General features: G+C 39.1%; 1 protein-coding gene across 1 annotated transcript in view; it reads right to left on the reverse strand.

Moving 5' to 3' along the window:
* Window positions 1–2332: 2332 nt before the first annotated feature.
* Window positions 2333–17126, reverse strand: part of LOC137438154 (A disintegrin and metalloproteinase with thrombospondin motifs 9) — a 247825-nt gene continuing 233031 nt past the window's right edge. The window contains exon 38 of the mRNA XM_078766532.1: window positions 2333–5985. Within this exon, the coding sequence (XP_078622658.1) occupies window positions 5896–5985 (90 nt within the window). The 3' untranslated portion in view covers window positions 2333–5895. The remainder of the gene's footprint in view (window positions 5986–17126) is intronic.

The following is a 17126-nucleotide window of genomic DNA, read 5'->3' on the forward strand; positions in this document are numbered from 1 at the left end:
AGCATACAAATCCGACATGGTGGTTCAGATGTAATACATTTTCTATGAGCTGTCTAGTCTGCGTTTGATATTGTTAGATTGGTGGTTTGTATTCGCGGCGTTGCATCGCAAAGTGTACCATCCCTTTCATCGGAGTTAACCTGGGGAGCCCTCTGCTGACATTAGTTGGTGGATGCTAAAGATCCCATGGTGTCTCTGAAGGGTCGGCACCTTGAACAAATTCTACATTCCGGCCCAAAGCTGCAGGGGGCACTAGATCAGCAACACTGTGCTCCCTATCAATGATGCTACCAGGAACCACATACTGCGTATGAGAGAATAAGTGGGGTCCTGTTTTCCATTTGGGGTGGGTACCATGTTTCACATTTTCATTCCAGATGTCCTTCACCCCTGAATACTATATAATCCAAAACTCTTCTACTTTCCATAAATAAGTGAAAAAGGCACCTTATCTCATGTTCTCATTACCAGTCTGTTCCCTGTTGGTCATGTTCAACAGGCCATCTTCCTCATTCACTTCTTGCTAAACTATCTTTCGTCAAACTCGTCCTTTCGCACCTCAAACCGTTCCCTCATTTCTTTCTTTTGTTTTTCTCTCCTCCCAATAAAATGGTCTGTCAACAGCGGACTATGGATGTCCCAAGGTTATGATTGGCTGGAAACCTGGGTCGGTGATTGGTCTGATCTGCCTACGGCAGGGAGAGCCATGATTGTAGGTTTCCTCTGAGCGGAGAGACCTCCCCCATTTCCATTCCACCTCGATAATCGGCGATTGGTAGCCCCGGTGGAGGATGCGGGATAGAGACAGCTGGCTTTGGGGGAGCAGGTTGCTGTCATTGGCCAAGTGCTATCAGTCGGCAGGGGGGAAGGAACTGCAGAAAAGGCATGTTCCTTCTCTCCGATCGCTCTCTTGCTGTCGGGACGTTCGCCCCTCAAGCTGCCTACTTGACACTGTTCCTCAGGGCCTGCTCTCCTGGTGTTCAGCCTGGGGTTATTCTGCACCATATTTGTTATCGTGTGCCCATTTAACTGTTTGAGCATTTCCTACTTCACATATGCTCATCTAGTTTCTGCCCTCTTTCCCGTGCCGACAACTAATTTAATTAGAAACCCCTGGAGGAGTAAATTTGAGTTTATTCTAATATTGATAACTGATTTGGAATATGAGGACAAGCTAAAAACCACTGTGGCTTGATCCTCGTTCAATTCGGTCATCCGCAGAGGGAACTCTGTTTGGTCTCCTTGCCACCTGCGGTTGTTGTTGAGTGGTTGACATGGGCGCCACACATCCGACAATATCATCCTTTCTCTCTCCTGTCTTGTTACTTGCCAAATCGACAATTTTTCAATTATATATTGATTAACCTTGTGCATTATTCTGTCTGTTTAGTCTGTTTGTCCATCAATCGCATACAGGTCACAATTTTAATCCGATCTTCATGAAACTTCACCAGATGGTAGAGTTGGTCATAAGGAAGAATCTTATTGATCTTATGGACTTGAAAATTGAACAGCATTTGCATATTGAATCACTAAATTGGGAAACCAACTAGTTTGAGGTCAAAATGTCAAAGGTCAACTCAAGGTCAAACTTCCAAAATCATCAATTTTCATCAGATCGAATTGAAAATTAAATAGCAATTGCATAGTACCTCACTGAATTGGGAAACCAACTATTTTTAAGGTCAAAGGTCAACTCAAAGTCAAACTTCTAAAATCATCAATTTTCATCTAAAACATCATCAATTTTCATCCAATTTACTTGGGGATTAAACAGCAATTGCATAGTGCATCACTGAATTGGGAAACCAACTATTTTAAGGTCAAAGGTACTTCAAAAGGTCAAAGGTTTTTAAGGTCAACTCAAGGTCAAACTTTTTAAATCAATTTTTGTCTGAAGAAGTCCATTTTCATCCGATTAACCTGAGAATTAAACAACTGAATTGGGAAACCAACTATTAAAAGGTCAAAGGTCAACTCTAGGTCAAACTTCTAAAACCATCAATTTTCATCTGAAAAAGCATCAATTTTTATCCGATTGACCCGAGCTTTGATTAATATCGTCAATTTTAATCTTAAATGGACAATTTGATGTATCCATGGCAACTTTTTATTTTGGGGAGAGGTGGATTTTGCAAGTCTCGTGGTCTGCATGACGTCTTCTTGTTTATTCATTCATCCACCTGCTTCTTCCGTGTCTCTAAATTCCTTCACCTTTCTCTTCCACGAACCGAGATTTTTTGTATTGGAGAGTTGGTGTTTCATCAAACGCCAGTTTTACAAAAAGCAAACATTCTCCGATGCAAACCATGCATCCGCAACAGTTGAAAGAGACATTTCTACACCATGTTTATTATCACAGTGCACTTATTAAAAATATATATTTTACATTGCATGTTAAAAGATTACATGACAGAGGCATATTAAAATCAGTGTATGTAACATTCCATTTTTTTTACTACATATGTGCAAAAACAGAGTGTTTACTTCATAAGGATCTCGCCATTTGAGTATAAGACGTGAGTAATGTCAACAAGGTCAAAATGATGAGTGTGAGATTCTCCATGAGAGATTGAGGTCTAACGATCTTCAGTCGTGATTAGACACTGTAAAGAAGAGCTACGTCCAATTTCAACCAAAAACCAATCACTTAGTACTATGTTGGAACACTGCGGTCAATAATACTCCATAATCGAGTCGAGCACCAAAATATCTTAATAATCGAGTGGAGCACCAAAATATCTTAATAATCGAGTGGAGCACCAAAATATCTTCATAATCGAGTGGAGCACCAAAAGTGTTTATATAAGTGAAAATGATTTTTAAAAACTCCAGGACGAAAATATTGCATTTTCCAACAACAGACTCACATTATCTCTCAGGTAACAGCTGCCATCGCAGAATGCCCCTTTTTGAGACGAAACCAGAAACGGCCATCTTTCAGGCGGTGATCTCACTTTAGGCCCCAGTCCTATTTAGGCCCCTAACGACTCTCTTTTTGTAAAAGAAATGGCTGTTCATCGCAAGCGGATCATCCGACTGCAACGAAAAGTGCAAATTGTGTCGGGCCTACGTCTCGCAACTACCCCTTCTAGAAGGTTCTAAAACACGTGGATTGTGAGCCTTTTCGTCTTTGCATTTCTTTTTGGAGAGTAAAAAATCAACATCTTCGTTGCAGAGTTCAGCAAAACAGTTCTCGTTTTCAATCAGGTTAACATTTCAACAGCTTTGGCATAATTAGGCTCTCAGTAATCTGAAATATGTACAGTTTTAGCACCTTTGTCAGTCATGTGATATCAGCACGAACCGGGAAATTAAATGAGCAAACTTTTGTACACATTTACACCAGTTTTTTTTTTTTTTTTTTTTTTAAATAAAAACTACATTTATTGCATATATAAAAACAACATTGTCAGTGATATAAATAATTCCAAAAGTTTTGTGAAAGTTCTCAATATGGCCTTTCTGGATGTTGAAATAAAGGCGGACGAGGTAGCAATTTCCGGATGTTGTGTAACGATGATGCGTAAGCTTGTGTCTTGTTGATCGTTTTCATATTTACCCAAACTCTAAATCCCCAGTCACACGGACAATGATGACGATATAGCTATAAATCCTTTTGAGAGTGGTCACACAAGAACGAAAAGGCCTTCGATGAATAGTCTAGCATGTGCCATTGAAGACCCACTTCCTTGTTGGTTTTCCCCCAAGATGGCAGACAATGGATAGGATTGCTGCTGTTTTTGTTGTACAGAACAAAGTATGAGGACGCAAGGAAGGATAATTAATACGGATACATTAAATCTATATTGAGAAGAGCGATTATATTTGTTTGTTTGTTCCTTATATGTTTCTAAACTCCAAGGGTCAATTTCCTGCAAATGTCCTGTACTGCATTTCTAAGCGCGCAAGCTCAACATCGCAATAGAAACTTTCAATTCTCATTGAAATTGACGTAAAAAACATGAAATCACGGCGTTATCGATGGGCGTCATATGTCACGTGACCTGGCCCTCCTCTCACATTGGCTCGGTCAGTGGTGTGTCACTTCCTCAGCCGGGTAGGGCTTTTTTTCCAATTACAAGTAATGTAACATAATTGATCATTGCTGCTGATGTATTTTCCTTTTTTTTAAACAGCCTGATCTCTTCAAATCAGTTCGAATTCTATCCCAGTCACGTAACTCTGGACATTCTTCACCTCTCTCAACAATAGTTGGAGGCCCTTCATCTCAATAAAGCGGTCTGGACCGACTCATTCGACATATCTTGGGCATTCGACACATTGTGGCATCCTGCTTTGCTTGCTAACCTCTCCGTCTCTGGCATTAGATGGCCATCTTAATTCCTGTATTTCTGACTTCCTCTACTCACGCATTCATCGTGTTGCCATCAATGGAACCCTCTACTCCCCTCTCCCAGCAGAGGTCAAGGCAGTGTGTTGGGCTCAATATTGTTCCTCATTTATATAAATGATCTCTCCAATGCTCTGGAAAACACTCTTTTCCTTTTTGCGGACGACTCTACATTGTGTCATATTGTTTCCCATCCTACTGCTAGAGACTCGGCAGACAGCAGCTGTGTAACTCTGTTGATCTGGAATTTATTTGATGCTGGTCTGATAAATGGAACATGTCCTTGATCCTTCTCAACCTGATGCTCCGGAAGGATCATCAAACTAACTCACCTGTTTATTTCCATGGTCAGCCACTGGAAGAGGTTTAGTCTCTTGAACTTATAGGCCTCACCACCAGCCATAACCTCTCCTGGGCCAACCACATTGCAAAGCCGGCCTCCAAAGCCAGCCAAAGACTGGGCATCGTCCGAAAATCCAAGTCTTTCTTCGGAAAATCAGAGATAATCAGTCTGCAAGGCCTTGGTCCATAAATCGATGGAGAACTGCTCTCCCACATGGACAAGCACACCCCAGCAACATCCCTTTCCCTCCTGGATCATGTGGAATTTCCCACGATAAGTTTGAAGCGCAAGGTCGTCTTTTGCTTTCACATCACAAGCAGGTCGATGCTCTGTTTTCTTCTGCTTTTTCTCCGATATTGGGCTCTATCTCTTTCAATCCTTTGACTCTCACCAGCAACTCCAGGGTGCTTGCATTCTTCCAATAACCTTTTCCTGATAAAACTTCCAAAATCCAGGCTAACTGCCCACCTCAACTCCTTATTCTTCGCTTCTTCCATCAATTGAACCATGTTCCAGAGGCTGTTCTTTCCCACACTTCCCTCTATGCCTTGAAGCAGACAATGCACCGCCACCTCGTGTGCTCCACCGCCACTCTATTCTGACATGAGTTTTATTACCTCCATTAACCTTTCCATCCCAACCCTCTTACTTGCTGATTTCTGTGTTTCCTCCCATTCTCTCTCTCACTCTCTCTCTCTCTCTCTCTGTGGGTATAAATATCAGTTGCTCGTGTTTCTCCTCCTACATTTTGGTGCCAAAATACATTTTTGGAAGGTGGGGGGTCATGACGTCACATGTAAACAGCCACCGATTGGTCACTGGCCTTGATCGTTTTCGTTTTAGCAGAAAATAAAATTGAATGTCTCTGGAAACAATCAGAATCACAACGATAGCTATCATTATTGTCCAAGAGTATTGTTATAGTTATAGTTCTGGTGAGACCATTTTTAGAGGTGCTTCCCGGAGCTTTAGTGGATGGAGAATACCACTGTACCGATAGGTGATACACCGGTCACTTCTGTGCATTACGCAGCCGGCTGCACCATTAAAATGGCTTCGTGTTGGAAGTTCAAGCAGTGACATGTTCGTCATTCAAACACAGGCAAAGTTTTTGGTACGTGTTGGAAGAGCTTCGATACCAAGGCCATTTCCTGGAGCTGCAGTTTCAAACGTCGATGAACGAATATTCAATTCTGCATTAGAGAACGCTCAGCTTCAGGCCTGTGCTCGAATGGACAGCACATTTTCCGCAGTAACCGCCACAGCGCCCACTGGCCCCGGTGCGACCCTAAAGCGAGAGGAGATGCAACAATCATTTAAATATGAACACAGTATATACATACACACAGACTGCAAGCATATACGGGGGTGCATCCTCAATGCAGGCATAATCAAAAATAGGTGAGTAGTAGGCGTTGCCATCTCTGCCACTCTCAGCCAAGGGAAGGATGCTCCACAGGCTGACTTTCCTTTACGGATATGCTTGCTAATGGATTCTTTTTTAATGTTTAAAATTTTCTTTCACAGGGATTCATAGGCTTGTGGAGGAGCTGAGACACAAATCACACACACAGGCACAGAAACACACGAGACAACACCAGACTTGACTCGCATAAACACAGCCGCTGAGCTTTGAGGAAGTGACATCACTTCCCAGAGACTCTGGGTACCAGCAATCTTTATAACATCACTTTTCTTTCCGCATTCAGTGGGGCAATTAAGGAGGAATTCTCCCCATGGATACCAACCTATGGTTGTTTGTCTGTGTTATATCTTTTTTAAATGCTGAGAATTAAGCAAGAAAGCAGCATGTACCATTTTAAAAGATTTTAGGATGACTCCTCGGTGTCAGGATCAAACAGCGACCTGTCAGACCTAGAGTGGATGTTCTAAAAATTATGCCACCAAGTCTACGGACAGTTTTATGACTTTTGCTCGAATTGTAGGTTTGAGTTACATCACTAAGCAAAGTTTCAATTTGCAAGTCCACTTAGAAAGCACTAAACATTTCCATCAGTGAGTGGTTGAGTGGAGCAGTGGATATATACAGTCGAACCCCACTATTTGCAGGGGACACGTTCTTGGAAAATAGCGCGAATTGTGAAACCGCGAATGGCGGGGCATTGTTTCAATGGAAAATGGAGGGATTGGTTCCCAAATCGTGAAAACCATGAATATTGATGAACAAAACGCGAATGGCGAGGCAAAATCCGCAAATGGTGAGGCAAATCCCGTGAATGTCGATGATGATACACGAATGTCGATCATAGTCCGGGAAATGGCAACGAAAATCCGCGAAGATCGATGAAAATCCTGCGAATGTCGACGAAAATCCGCAAAGGTCGATGAAACTCCTGCGAATGTATGCCGTGCCATTGTTTCAATGAGGAAAAGGGGGGATAGGTTATAGGTTCCCGGCGGTTCCTGATTCATCGAGGAATTTTTTTAAAGTTTAAAATGTTTTCGACTACAAGTGCACATGATTACAGTCAATGCTTACAAACAACAAAAAAACGACAACACCAGGTACCGTTTCCAATTTATTGAAGGAATGCGGGCATTGTGGGTAGCTGCAGGAGGGGTGAGGACTCTGCACCTTGTTTGTGGGGGATGTTATCAAGATTCTGGATGATGGCATATTGAGCAGCAGCTAATTTCAATAATAGATTTAATGAAGCGTTTGCATTCTATAATTCGCAGAGTTGACTTGTTTACGCAGCTGGTGGATCATCCCGCAAAGCTCGCTTATAGTGCGGCTAAAATTCGGGGCCGCGAAAACCATGAAAATGCGAAGCACATGGCAGCGAATGCAGAAGCAGGTCAAGTTCGCGGATCATAGATGTTTTTTTTCCGTATGCCCAGCTGCTTTATGCATGGCTCATGAAAGATGGGTTTTTATATAAATGTGTCGAGCTAACGGCTCATTGATTCTTTTTTTTTTGAGCCCCTGAAAAACCACGAATTCACCAAACCGAATTTTTTGAAAAATAAAAACTTTGGTGTTTCTTCGATGATTGTGACTATCTCATTCCAGGAACCATTGGATAAACCTACAATATTGGCTCGACCTCCCTCCCTTCTCCTCTCTCTCCCCCTTCCTCCCCCACTCCCTGGTTGTCCCCACCACCCAAGCTCAAGCTCAATGGTTTTTTTTGCTCAATGCCTGAGGGAACCAACTCTGATTATAATTAGTGGGTCACCAAGCACAAAGTTTGCCAAGGAGTGCTTGAGGAATGCAGTACATTATTGTTTTGATGAAATCTTAAACCGGCTGTCTTGGTTGGTTGTACTCACCAGTCGACTAGGAGTTGTTAAAAATCCAATGTTATTTAATATCACGCAGAGAGGAGACCGACGAGACTGCTCCCCTGGGTTAAGAATAACCGTCCTTCTCCTCGACTTCCGGTGTAATTCATTCCTGATATTCATGGTGAGTCAAACACCGTAAAGTGTATAAAATTGTAGTGTGTGGCTGCACATATGCTCACTTAACGCGTTTTCCAAAACACAACTAAAATGCGTCCGAAAGAAGAGAACTCGGTGAAGTCAATTATCTGCAGTGCCAATCTCAAAGTAGTATTTAATAATTTATTGCACAACGTGACAGAGCATGTGTTTCAACAACAGTGCTGAATGGAACCACGTGTAAGGGGCCACCTAAATATCAAGTCAGAAACGTGTGGAGGTGGAGATTGAGAAAAAAAAGGGAGGAGAAGGGATTGTGGGTGAAAAGTGTCATTGTAAGGGAAGGAGGTTGGGTCATGCGTGGGGAATATGGCAATTTCCCGTTGAAAGCGCTTGAATAATATATTTTTATGTGAAGGCTTGAATATTACTCGTTGTTATTTTCACCTGGTTATGTTCAGGTTGATTTTACAAAGCGTTGTGGGATTGGCTATATATGCATCACTACGATTCGAGGACACTGCGGAGCTGCTGTGTTGTGGGTGACATACGTATGAAGGGCGTCGTCCTGTCCCTCCATCGTGCTCCTGCTTCAATATGTCATGCTGTCCCACAGGATGGTGCAGGGCGTACTTACTTTTGAGCCGTCTCGTCTGGGTTCGATTTCCGACCCGACTATAATCTGTCGGATTGGTGCTTCGCAGGCAGGGCATCGCATCGCAAAGTGTACCGTCCCTTGAATTGGATGGACATTAAGCCAGGTTTCCCATGTGCAAGCATCAGTTGGTGGTCATTTAGGACCCCGCTGTATATTTAGATGAAGTGCAGGTGATTTTCCTACACCTTTGTAGATTTATTATTTATTTGTAGATTGTCTGCAGTGTAGACCTGCACCTTTAGATAATGCCGAGTTACTGCTGCAGTAATGGGCCGTCACTGCCAGGGCAGCGCAGTCGCGGTCAGTGTGCCGCTCAGTCCCCATTAACTGGCCCTTTCCTTCTTGTCCATCTCTCTTTCTCTCTCTTTCTCACTGTTTCTCTTTGTTTCTCTTTCTCTTTGTTTCTCTTTGTTTCTCTTTGTTTCTCTTTCTCTTTGTTTCTCTTTCTCTTTGTTTCTCTTTCTCTTTGTTTCTCTTTCTCTCTGTTTCTCTTTCTCTTTGTTTCTCTTTCTCTCTGTTTCTCTTTCTCTCTGTTTCTCTTTCTCTTTGTTTCTCTTTCTCTTTGTTTCTCTTTCTCTCTGTTTCTCTTTCTCTCTGTTTCTTTTTCTCTCTGTTTCTCTTTCTCTTTGTTTCTCTTTCTCTTTGTTTCTCTTTCTCTTTGTTTCTCTTTCTCTTTGTTTCTCTTTCTCTTTGTTTCTCTTTCTCTCTGTTTCTCTTTCTCTTTGTTTCTCTTTCTCTCTGTTTCTCTTTCTCTTTGTTTCTCTTTCTCTCTGTTTCTCTTTCTCTTTGTTTCTCTTTCTCTTTGCTTCTCTTTCTCTTTGTTTCTCTTTCTCTTTGTTTCTCTTTCTCTTTGTTTCTCTTTCTCTTTGTTTCTCTTTCCCTTTGTTTCTCTTTCCCTTTGTTTCTCTTTCTCTTTGTTTCTCTTTCTCTTTGTTTCTCTTTCTCTTTGTTTCTCTTTCTCTCTGTTTCTCTTTCTCTCTGTTTCTCTTTCCCTTTGTTTCTCTTTCCCTTTGTTTCTCTTTCTCTTTGTTTCTCTTTCTCTTTGTTTCTCTTTCTCTTTGTTTCTCTTTCTCTTTGTTTCTCTTTCCCTTTGTTTCTCTTTCTCTTTGTTTCTCTTTCTCTTTGTTTCTCTTTCCCTTTGTTTCTCTTTCTCTTTGTTTCTCTTTCCCTTTGTTTCTCTTTCTCTTTGTTTCTCTTTCTCTTTGTTTCTCTTTCTCTTTGTTTCTCTTTCTCTTTGTTTCTCTTTCTCTTTGTTTCTCTTTCTCTTTGTTTCTCTTTCTCTTTGTTTCTCTTTCTCTCTGTTTCTCTTTCTCTCTGTTTCTCTTTCTCTCTGTTTCTCTTTCTCTTTGTTTCTCTTTCTCTCTGTTTCTCTTTCTCTCTGTTTCTCTTTCTCTTTGTTTCTCTTTCTCTCTGTTTCTCTTTCTCTCTGTTTCTCTTTCTCTCTGTTTCTCTTTCTCTCTGTTTCTCTTTCTCTCTGTTTCTCTTTCTCTTTGTTTCTCTTTCTCTTTGTTTCTCTTTCTCTCTGTTTCTCTTTGTTTCTCTTTCTCTCTGTTTCTCTTTCTCTTTGTTTCTCTTTCTCTCTGTTTCTCTTTGTTTCTCTTTCTCTCTGTTTCTCTTTCTCTTTGTTTCTCTTTCTCTCTGTTTCTCTTTCTCTTTGTTTCTCTTTCTCTCTGTTTCTCTTTCTCTTTGTTTCTCTTTCTCTTTGTTTATTTTTCTCTCTGTTTTGCTTTCTCTTTGTTTCTCTTTCTCTCTGTTTCTCTTTCTCTTTGTTTCTCTTTCTCTTTGTTTCTCTTTCTCTCTGTTTCTCTTTCTCTCTGTTTCTCTTTCTCTTTCTCTCTGTTTCTCTTTCTCTCTGTTTCTCTTTCTCTCTGTTTCTCTTTCTCTCTGTTTCTCTTTCTCTCTGTTTCTCTTTCTCTCTGTTTCTCTTTCTCTCTGTTTCTATTTCTCTCTGTTTCTATTTCTCTCTGTTTCTCTTTCTCTCTGTTTCTATTTCTCTCTGTTTCTCTTTCTCTCTGTTTCTCTTTCTCTCTGTTTCTATTTCTCTTTGTTTCTCTTTCTCTCTGTTTCTCTTTCTCTCTGTTTCTCTTTCTCTCTGTTTCTCTTTCTCTCTGTTTCTATTTCTCTCTGTTTCTATTTCTCTCTGTTTCTATTTCTCTCTGTTTCTCTTTCTCTCTGTTTCTCTTTCCCTCTGTTTCTATTTCTCTCTGTTCTCTTTCTCTCTGTTTCTCTTTCTCTCTGTTTCTCTTTCTCTTTGTTTCACTTTCTCTTTGTTTCTCTTTATCTTTGTTTATCTTTCTCTCTGTTTCTCTTTCTCTCTGTTTCTCTTTCCCTCTGTTTATCTTTCCCTCTGTTTCTATTTCTCTCTGTTTCTCTTTCTCTCTGTTTCTCTTTCCCTCTGTTTCTATTTCTCTCTGTTTCTCTTTCTCTCTGTTTCTCTTTCCCTCTGTTTCTATTTCTCTCTGTTTCTCTTTCTCTCTGTTTCTATTTCTCTCTGTTTCTATTTCTCTCTGTTTCTCTTTCTCTCTGTTTCTATTTCTCTCTGTTTCTCTTTCTGTCTGTTTCTATTTCTCTCTGTTTCTCTTTCTCTCTGTTTCTCTTTCTCTCTGTTTCTCTTTCTCTCTGTTTCTCTTTCCCTCTGTTTCTATTTCTCTCTGTTTCTCTTTCTGTCTGTTTCTATTTCTCTCTGTTTCTCTTTCTCTCTGTTTCTCTTTCTGTCTGTTTCTATTTCTCTCTGTTTCTCTTTCTGTCTGTTTCTATTTCTCTCTGTTTCTCTTTCTCTCTGTTTCTCTTTCTGTCTGTTTCTATTTCTCTCTGTTTCTCTTTCTCTCTGTTTCTCTTTCCCTCTGTTTCTAGTTCTCTCTGTTTCTCTTTCTCTCTGTTTCTATTTCTCTCTGTTTCTATTTCTCTCTGTTTCTATTTCTCTTTGTTTCTCTTTCTCTCTGTTTCTCTTTCTCTCTGTTTCTCTTTCTCTCTGTTTCTATTTCTCTTTGTTTCTCTTTCTCTCTGTTTCTCTTTCTCTCTGTTTCTCTTTCTCTCTGTTTCTCTTTCTCTCTGTTTCTATTTCTCTCTGTTTCTATTTCTCTCTGTTTCTATTTCTCTCTGTTTCTCTTTCTCTCTGTTTCTCTTTCCCTCTGTTTCTATTTCTCTCTGTTCTCTTTCTCTCTGTTTCTCTTTCTCTCTGTTTCTCTTTCTCTTTGTTTCACTTTCTCTTTGTTTCTCTTTATCTTTGTTTATCTTTCTCTCTGTTTCTCTTTCTCTCTGTTTCTCTTTCCCTCTGTTTATCTTTCCCTCTGTTTCTATTTCTCTCTGTTTCTCTTTCTCTCTGTTTCTCTTTCCCTCTGTTTCTATTTCTCTCTGTTTCTCTTTCTCTCTGTTTCTCTTTCCCTCTGTTTCTATTTCTCTCTGTTTCTCTTTCTCTCTGTTTCTATTTCTCTCTGTTTCTCTTTCTCTCTGTTTCTCTTTCTCTCTGTTTCTATTTCTCTCTGTTTCTCTTTCTGTCTGTTTCTATTTCTCTCTGTTTCTCTTTCTCTCTGTTTCTCTTTCTCTCTGTTTCTATTTCTCTCTGTTTCTCTTTCTCTCTGTTTCTCTTTCCCTCTGTTTCTATTTCTCTCTGTTTCTCTTTCTGTCTGTTTCTATTCCTCTCTGTTTCTCTTTCTCTCTGTTTCTCTTTCTGTCTGTTTCTACTTCTCTCTGTTTCTCTTTCCCTCTGTTTCTATTTCTCTCTGTTTCTCTTTCTCTCTGTTTCTCTTTCTGTCTGTTTCTATTTCTCTCTGTTTCTCTTTCCCTCTGTTTCTATTTCTCTCTGTTTCTCTTTCCGTCTGTTTCTCTTTCTCTCTGTTTCTCTTTCTGTCTGTTTCTATTTCTCTCTGTTTCTATTTCTCTCTGTTTCTATTTCTCTCTGTTTCTCTTTCTCTCTGTTTCTCTTTCTGTCTGTTTCTATTTCTCTCTGTTTCTATTTCTCTCTGTTTCTCTTTCTCTCTGTTTCTATTTCTCTCTGTTTCTCTTTCTCTCTGTTTCTCTTTCTCTCTGTTTCTCTTTCTCTCTGTTTCTCTTTCTCTGTTTCTATTTCTCTCTGTTTCTATTTCTCTCTGTTTCTCTTTCTCTCTGTTTCTCTTTCTCTCTGTTTCTCTTTCTCTCTGTTTATCTTTCTCTCTGTTTCTTTTTCTGTCTGTTTCTCTTTCTCTCTGTTTCTCTTTCTCTCTGTTTCTCTTTCTCTCTGTTTCTCTTTCTCTCTGTTTCTCTTTCTCTCTGTTTCTCTTTCTCTCTGTTTCTCTTTCTCTCTGTTTCTCTTTCTCTCTGTTTCTCTTTCTCTCTGTTTCTCTTTCTCTCTGTTTCTCTTTCTTTCTGTTTCTCTTTCTCTCTGTTTCTCTTTCTCTCTGTTTCTCATTTCTTTCTGTTTCTCTTTCTCTCTGTTTCTCTTTCTCTCTGTTTCTCATTTCTTTCTCTCTGTTTCTCTTTCTTTCTGTTTCTCATTTCTTTCTCTCTGTTTCTCTTTCTCTCTGTTTCTCTTTCTTTCTGTTTCTCATTTCTTTCTCTCTGTTTCTCTTTCTCTCTGTTTCTCTTTCTCTCTGTTTCTCATTTCTTTCTCTCTGTTTCTCTTTCTTTCTCTCTGTTTCTCATTTTCTCTGTTTCTCTTTCTCTCTGTTTCTCATTTCTTTCTCTCTGTTTCTCATTTCTTTCTCTCGGTTTCTCTTTCTCTCTGTTTCTCTTTCTCTCTGTTTCTCTTTCTCTCTGTTTCTCATTTCTTTCTCTCTGTTTCTCATTTCTTTCTCTCTGTTTCTCTTTCTCTCTGTTTCTCTTTCTCTCTGTTTCTCTTTCTTTCTCTCTGTTTCTCATTTATTTCTCTCTGTTTCTCTTTCTTTCTCTCTGTTTCTCATTTCTTTCTCTCTGTTTCTCTTTCTCTCTGTTTCTATTTCTCTCTGTTTCTCTTTCTCTCTGTTTCCCTTTCTCTCTGTTTCTCTTTCTCTCTGTTTCGCTTTCTCTGTGTTTCTCTTTCTCTCTGTTTCTCTTTCTCTCTGTTTCTTTTTCTGTCTGTTTCTATTTCTCTCTGTTTCTCTTTCTCTCTGTTTCTCTTTCTCTCTGTTTCTCTTTCTCTCTGTTTCTCTTTCTCTCTGTTTCTCTTTCTCTCTGTTTCTCTTTCTCTCTGTTTCTCTTTCTCTCTGTTTCTCTTTCTCTCTGTTTCTCTTTCTCTCTGTTTCTCTTTCTCTCTGTTTCTCTTTCTTTCTGTTTCTCTTTCTCTCTGTTTCTCTTTCTCTCTGTTTCTCATTTCTTTCTCTCTGTTTCTCTTTCTCTCTGTTTCTCATTTCTTTCTCTCTGTTTCTCTTTCTTTCTGTTTCTCATTTCTTTCTCTCTGTTTCTCATTTCTTTCTCTCTGTTTCTCTTTCTTTCTCTCTGTTTCTCTTTTTCTCTGTTTCTCTTTCTCTCTGTTTCTCATTTCTTTCTCTCTGTTTCTCATTTCTTTCTCTCTGTTTCTCTTTCTCTCTGTTTCTCTTTCTCTCTGTTTCTCATTTCTTTCTCTCTGTTTCTCATTTCTTTCTCTCTGTTTCTCTTTCTCTCTGTTTCTCTTTCTCTCCGTTTCTCTTTCTTTCTCTCTGTTTCTCATTTCTTTCTCACTGTTTCTCTTTCTTTCTCTCTGTTTCTCATTTCTTTCTCTCTGTTTCTCTTTCTCTCTGTTTCTCATTTCTTTCTCTCTGTTTCTCTTTTTCTCTGTTTCTCTTTCTCTCTGTTTCTCATTTCTTTCTCTCTGTTTCTCTTTCTTTCTCTCTGTTTCTCTTTCTTTCTCTCTGTTTCTCTTTCTTTCTCTCTGTTTCTCTTTTTCTCTGTTTCTCTTTCTCTCTGTTTCTCATTTCTTTCTCTCTGTTTCTCTTTCTTTCTCTCTGTTTCTCTTTCTTTCTGTCTGTTTCTCTTTCTTTCTCTCTGTTTCTCTTTCTTTCTCTCTGTTTATCTTTCTTTCTCTCTGTTTCTCTTTCTTTCTCTCTGTTTCTCTTTCTCTCTGTTTCTCTTTCGCTCTGTTTCTCTTTCTTTCTCTCTGTTTCTCTTTCTTTCTCTCTGTTTCTCTTTCTTTCTCTCTGTTTCTCTTTCTTTCTCTCTGTTTCTCTTTCTCTCTGTTTCTCATTTCTTTCTCTCTGTTTCTCATTTCTTTCTCTCTGTTTCTCTCTGTTTCTCTTTCTCTCTGTTTCTCATTTCTTTCTCTCTGTTTCTCTTTCTCTCTGTTTCTCATTTCTTTCTCTCTGTTTCTCTTTCTCTCTGTTTCTCTTTCGCTCTGTTTCTCTTTCTCTCTGTTTCTCATTTCTTTCTCTCTGTTTCTCTTTCTTTCTCTCTGTTTCTCTTTCTCTCTGTTTCTCTTTCTTTCTCTCTGTTTCTCTTTCTCTCTGTTTCTCTTTCTCCCTGGTTCTTTTTCTGTCTGTTTCTATTTCTCTCTGTTTCTATTTCTCTCTGTTTCTTTTTCTGTCTGTTTCTATTTCTCTCTGTTTCTCTTTCTCTCTGTTTCTCTTTCTCTCTGTTTCTATTTCTCTCTGTTTCTATTTCTCTCTGTTTCTATTTCTCTCTGTTTATCTTTCCCTCTGTTTCTATTTCTCTCTGTTTCTATTTCTCTCTGTTTCTCTTTCTCTCTGTTTCTCTTTCCCTCTGTTTCTATTTCTCTCTGTTCTCTTTCTCTCTGTTTCTCTTTCTCTCTGTTTCTCTTTCTCTTTGTTTCACTTTCTCTTTGTTTCTCTTTATCTTTGTTTATCTTTCTCTCTTTCTCTCTGTTTCTCTTTCTCTCTGTTTCTCTTTCTCTCTGTTTCTCTTTCTCTCTGTTTCTCTTTCTCTCTGTTTCTCTTTCTCTCTGTTTCTCTTTCTCTCTGTTTCTCATTTCTTTCTCTCTGTTTCTCTTTCTCTCTGTTTCTCATTTCTTTCTCTCTGTTTCTCTTTCTTTCTGTTTCTCATTTCTTTCTCTCTGTTTCTCTGTTTCTCTTTCTCTCTGTTTCTCATTTCTTTCTCTCTGTTTCTCTTTCTTTCTCTCTGTTTCTCTTTTTCTCTGTTTCTCTTTCTCTCTGTTTCTCATTTCTTTCTCTCTGTTTCTCATTTCTTTCTCTCTGTTTCTCTTTCTCTCTGTTTCTCTTTCTCTCTGTTTCTCATTTCTTTCTCTCTGTTTCTCTTTCTCTCTGTTTCTCTGTTTCTCTTTCTCTCTGTTTCTCATTTCTTTCTCTCTGTTTCTCTTTCTTTCTCTCTGTTTCTCTTTCTTTCTCTCTGTTTCTCTTTCTTTCTCTCTGTTTCTCTTTTTCTCTGTTTCTCTCTGTTTCTCATTTCTTTCTCTCTGTTTCTCTTTCTTTCTCTCTGTTTCTCTTTCTTTCTCTCTGTTTCTCTTTCTTTCTGTCTGTTTCTCTTTCTTTCTCTCTGTTTCTCTTTCTTTCTGTCTGTTTCTCTTTCTTTCTCTCTGTTTCTCTTTCTCTCTGTTTCTCTTTCGCTCTGTTTCTCTTTCTTTCTCTCTGTTTCTCTTTCTTTCTCTCTGTTTCTCTTTCTTTCTCTCTGTTTCTCTTTCTCTCTGTTTCTCATTTCTTTCTCTCTGTTTCTCATTTCTTTCTCTCTGTTTCTCTTTCTTTCTCTCTGTTTCTCTTTCTTTCTCTCTGTTTCTCTTTCTCTCTGTTTCTCATTTCTTTCTCTCTGTTTCTCATTTCTTTCTCTCTGTTTCTCTTTCTTTCTCTCTGTTTCTCTTTCTCTCTGTTTCTCATTTCTTTCTCTCTGTTTCTCATTTCTTTCTCTCTGTTTCTCTTTCTCTCTGTTTCTCATTTCTTTCTCTCTGTTTCTCTTTCTCTCTGTTTCTCATTTCTTTCTCTCTGTTTCTCTTTCTCTCTGTTTCTCTTTTGCTCTGTTTCTCTTTCCTCTGTTTCTCTTTCGCTCTGTTTCTCTTTCTCTCTGTTTCTCATTTCTTTCTCTCTGTTTCTCTTTCTTTCTCTCTGTTTCTCTTTCTCTCTGTTTCTCATTTCTTTCTCTCTGTTTCTCATTTCTTTCTCTCTGTTTCTTTCTTTCTCTCTGTTTCTCTTTCTCTCTGTTTCTCATTTCTTTCTCTCTGTTTCTCTTTCTCTGTTTCTCATTTCTTTCTCTCTGTTTCTCTTTCTTTCTCTCTGTTTCTCTTGCTCTCTGTTTCTCATTTCTTTCTCTCTGTTTCTCATTTCTTTCTCTCTGTTTCTCTTTCTTTCTCTCTGTTTCTCTTTCTTTCTGTTTCTCATTTCTTTCTCTCTGTTTCTCTTTTTCTCTGTTTCTCTTTCTCTCTGTTTCTCATTTCTTTCTCTCTGTTTCTCTTTCTTTCTCTCTGTTTCTCTTGCTCTCTGTTTCTCATTTCTTTCTCTCTGTTTCTCATTTCTTTCTCTCTGTTTCTTTCTTTC

Source organism: Myxine glutinosa, chromosome 12 (genome assembly GCF_964187855.1).
Source record: "Myxine glutinosa chromosome 12, kmMyxGlut1.1, whole genome shotgun sequence".
Classification (NCBI taxonomy): Eukaryota; Metazoa; Chordata; class Myxini; order Myxiniformes; family Myxinidae; genus Myxine; species Myxine glutinosa.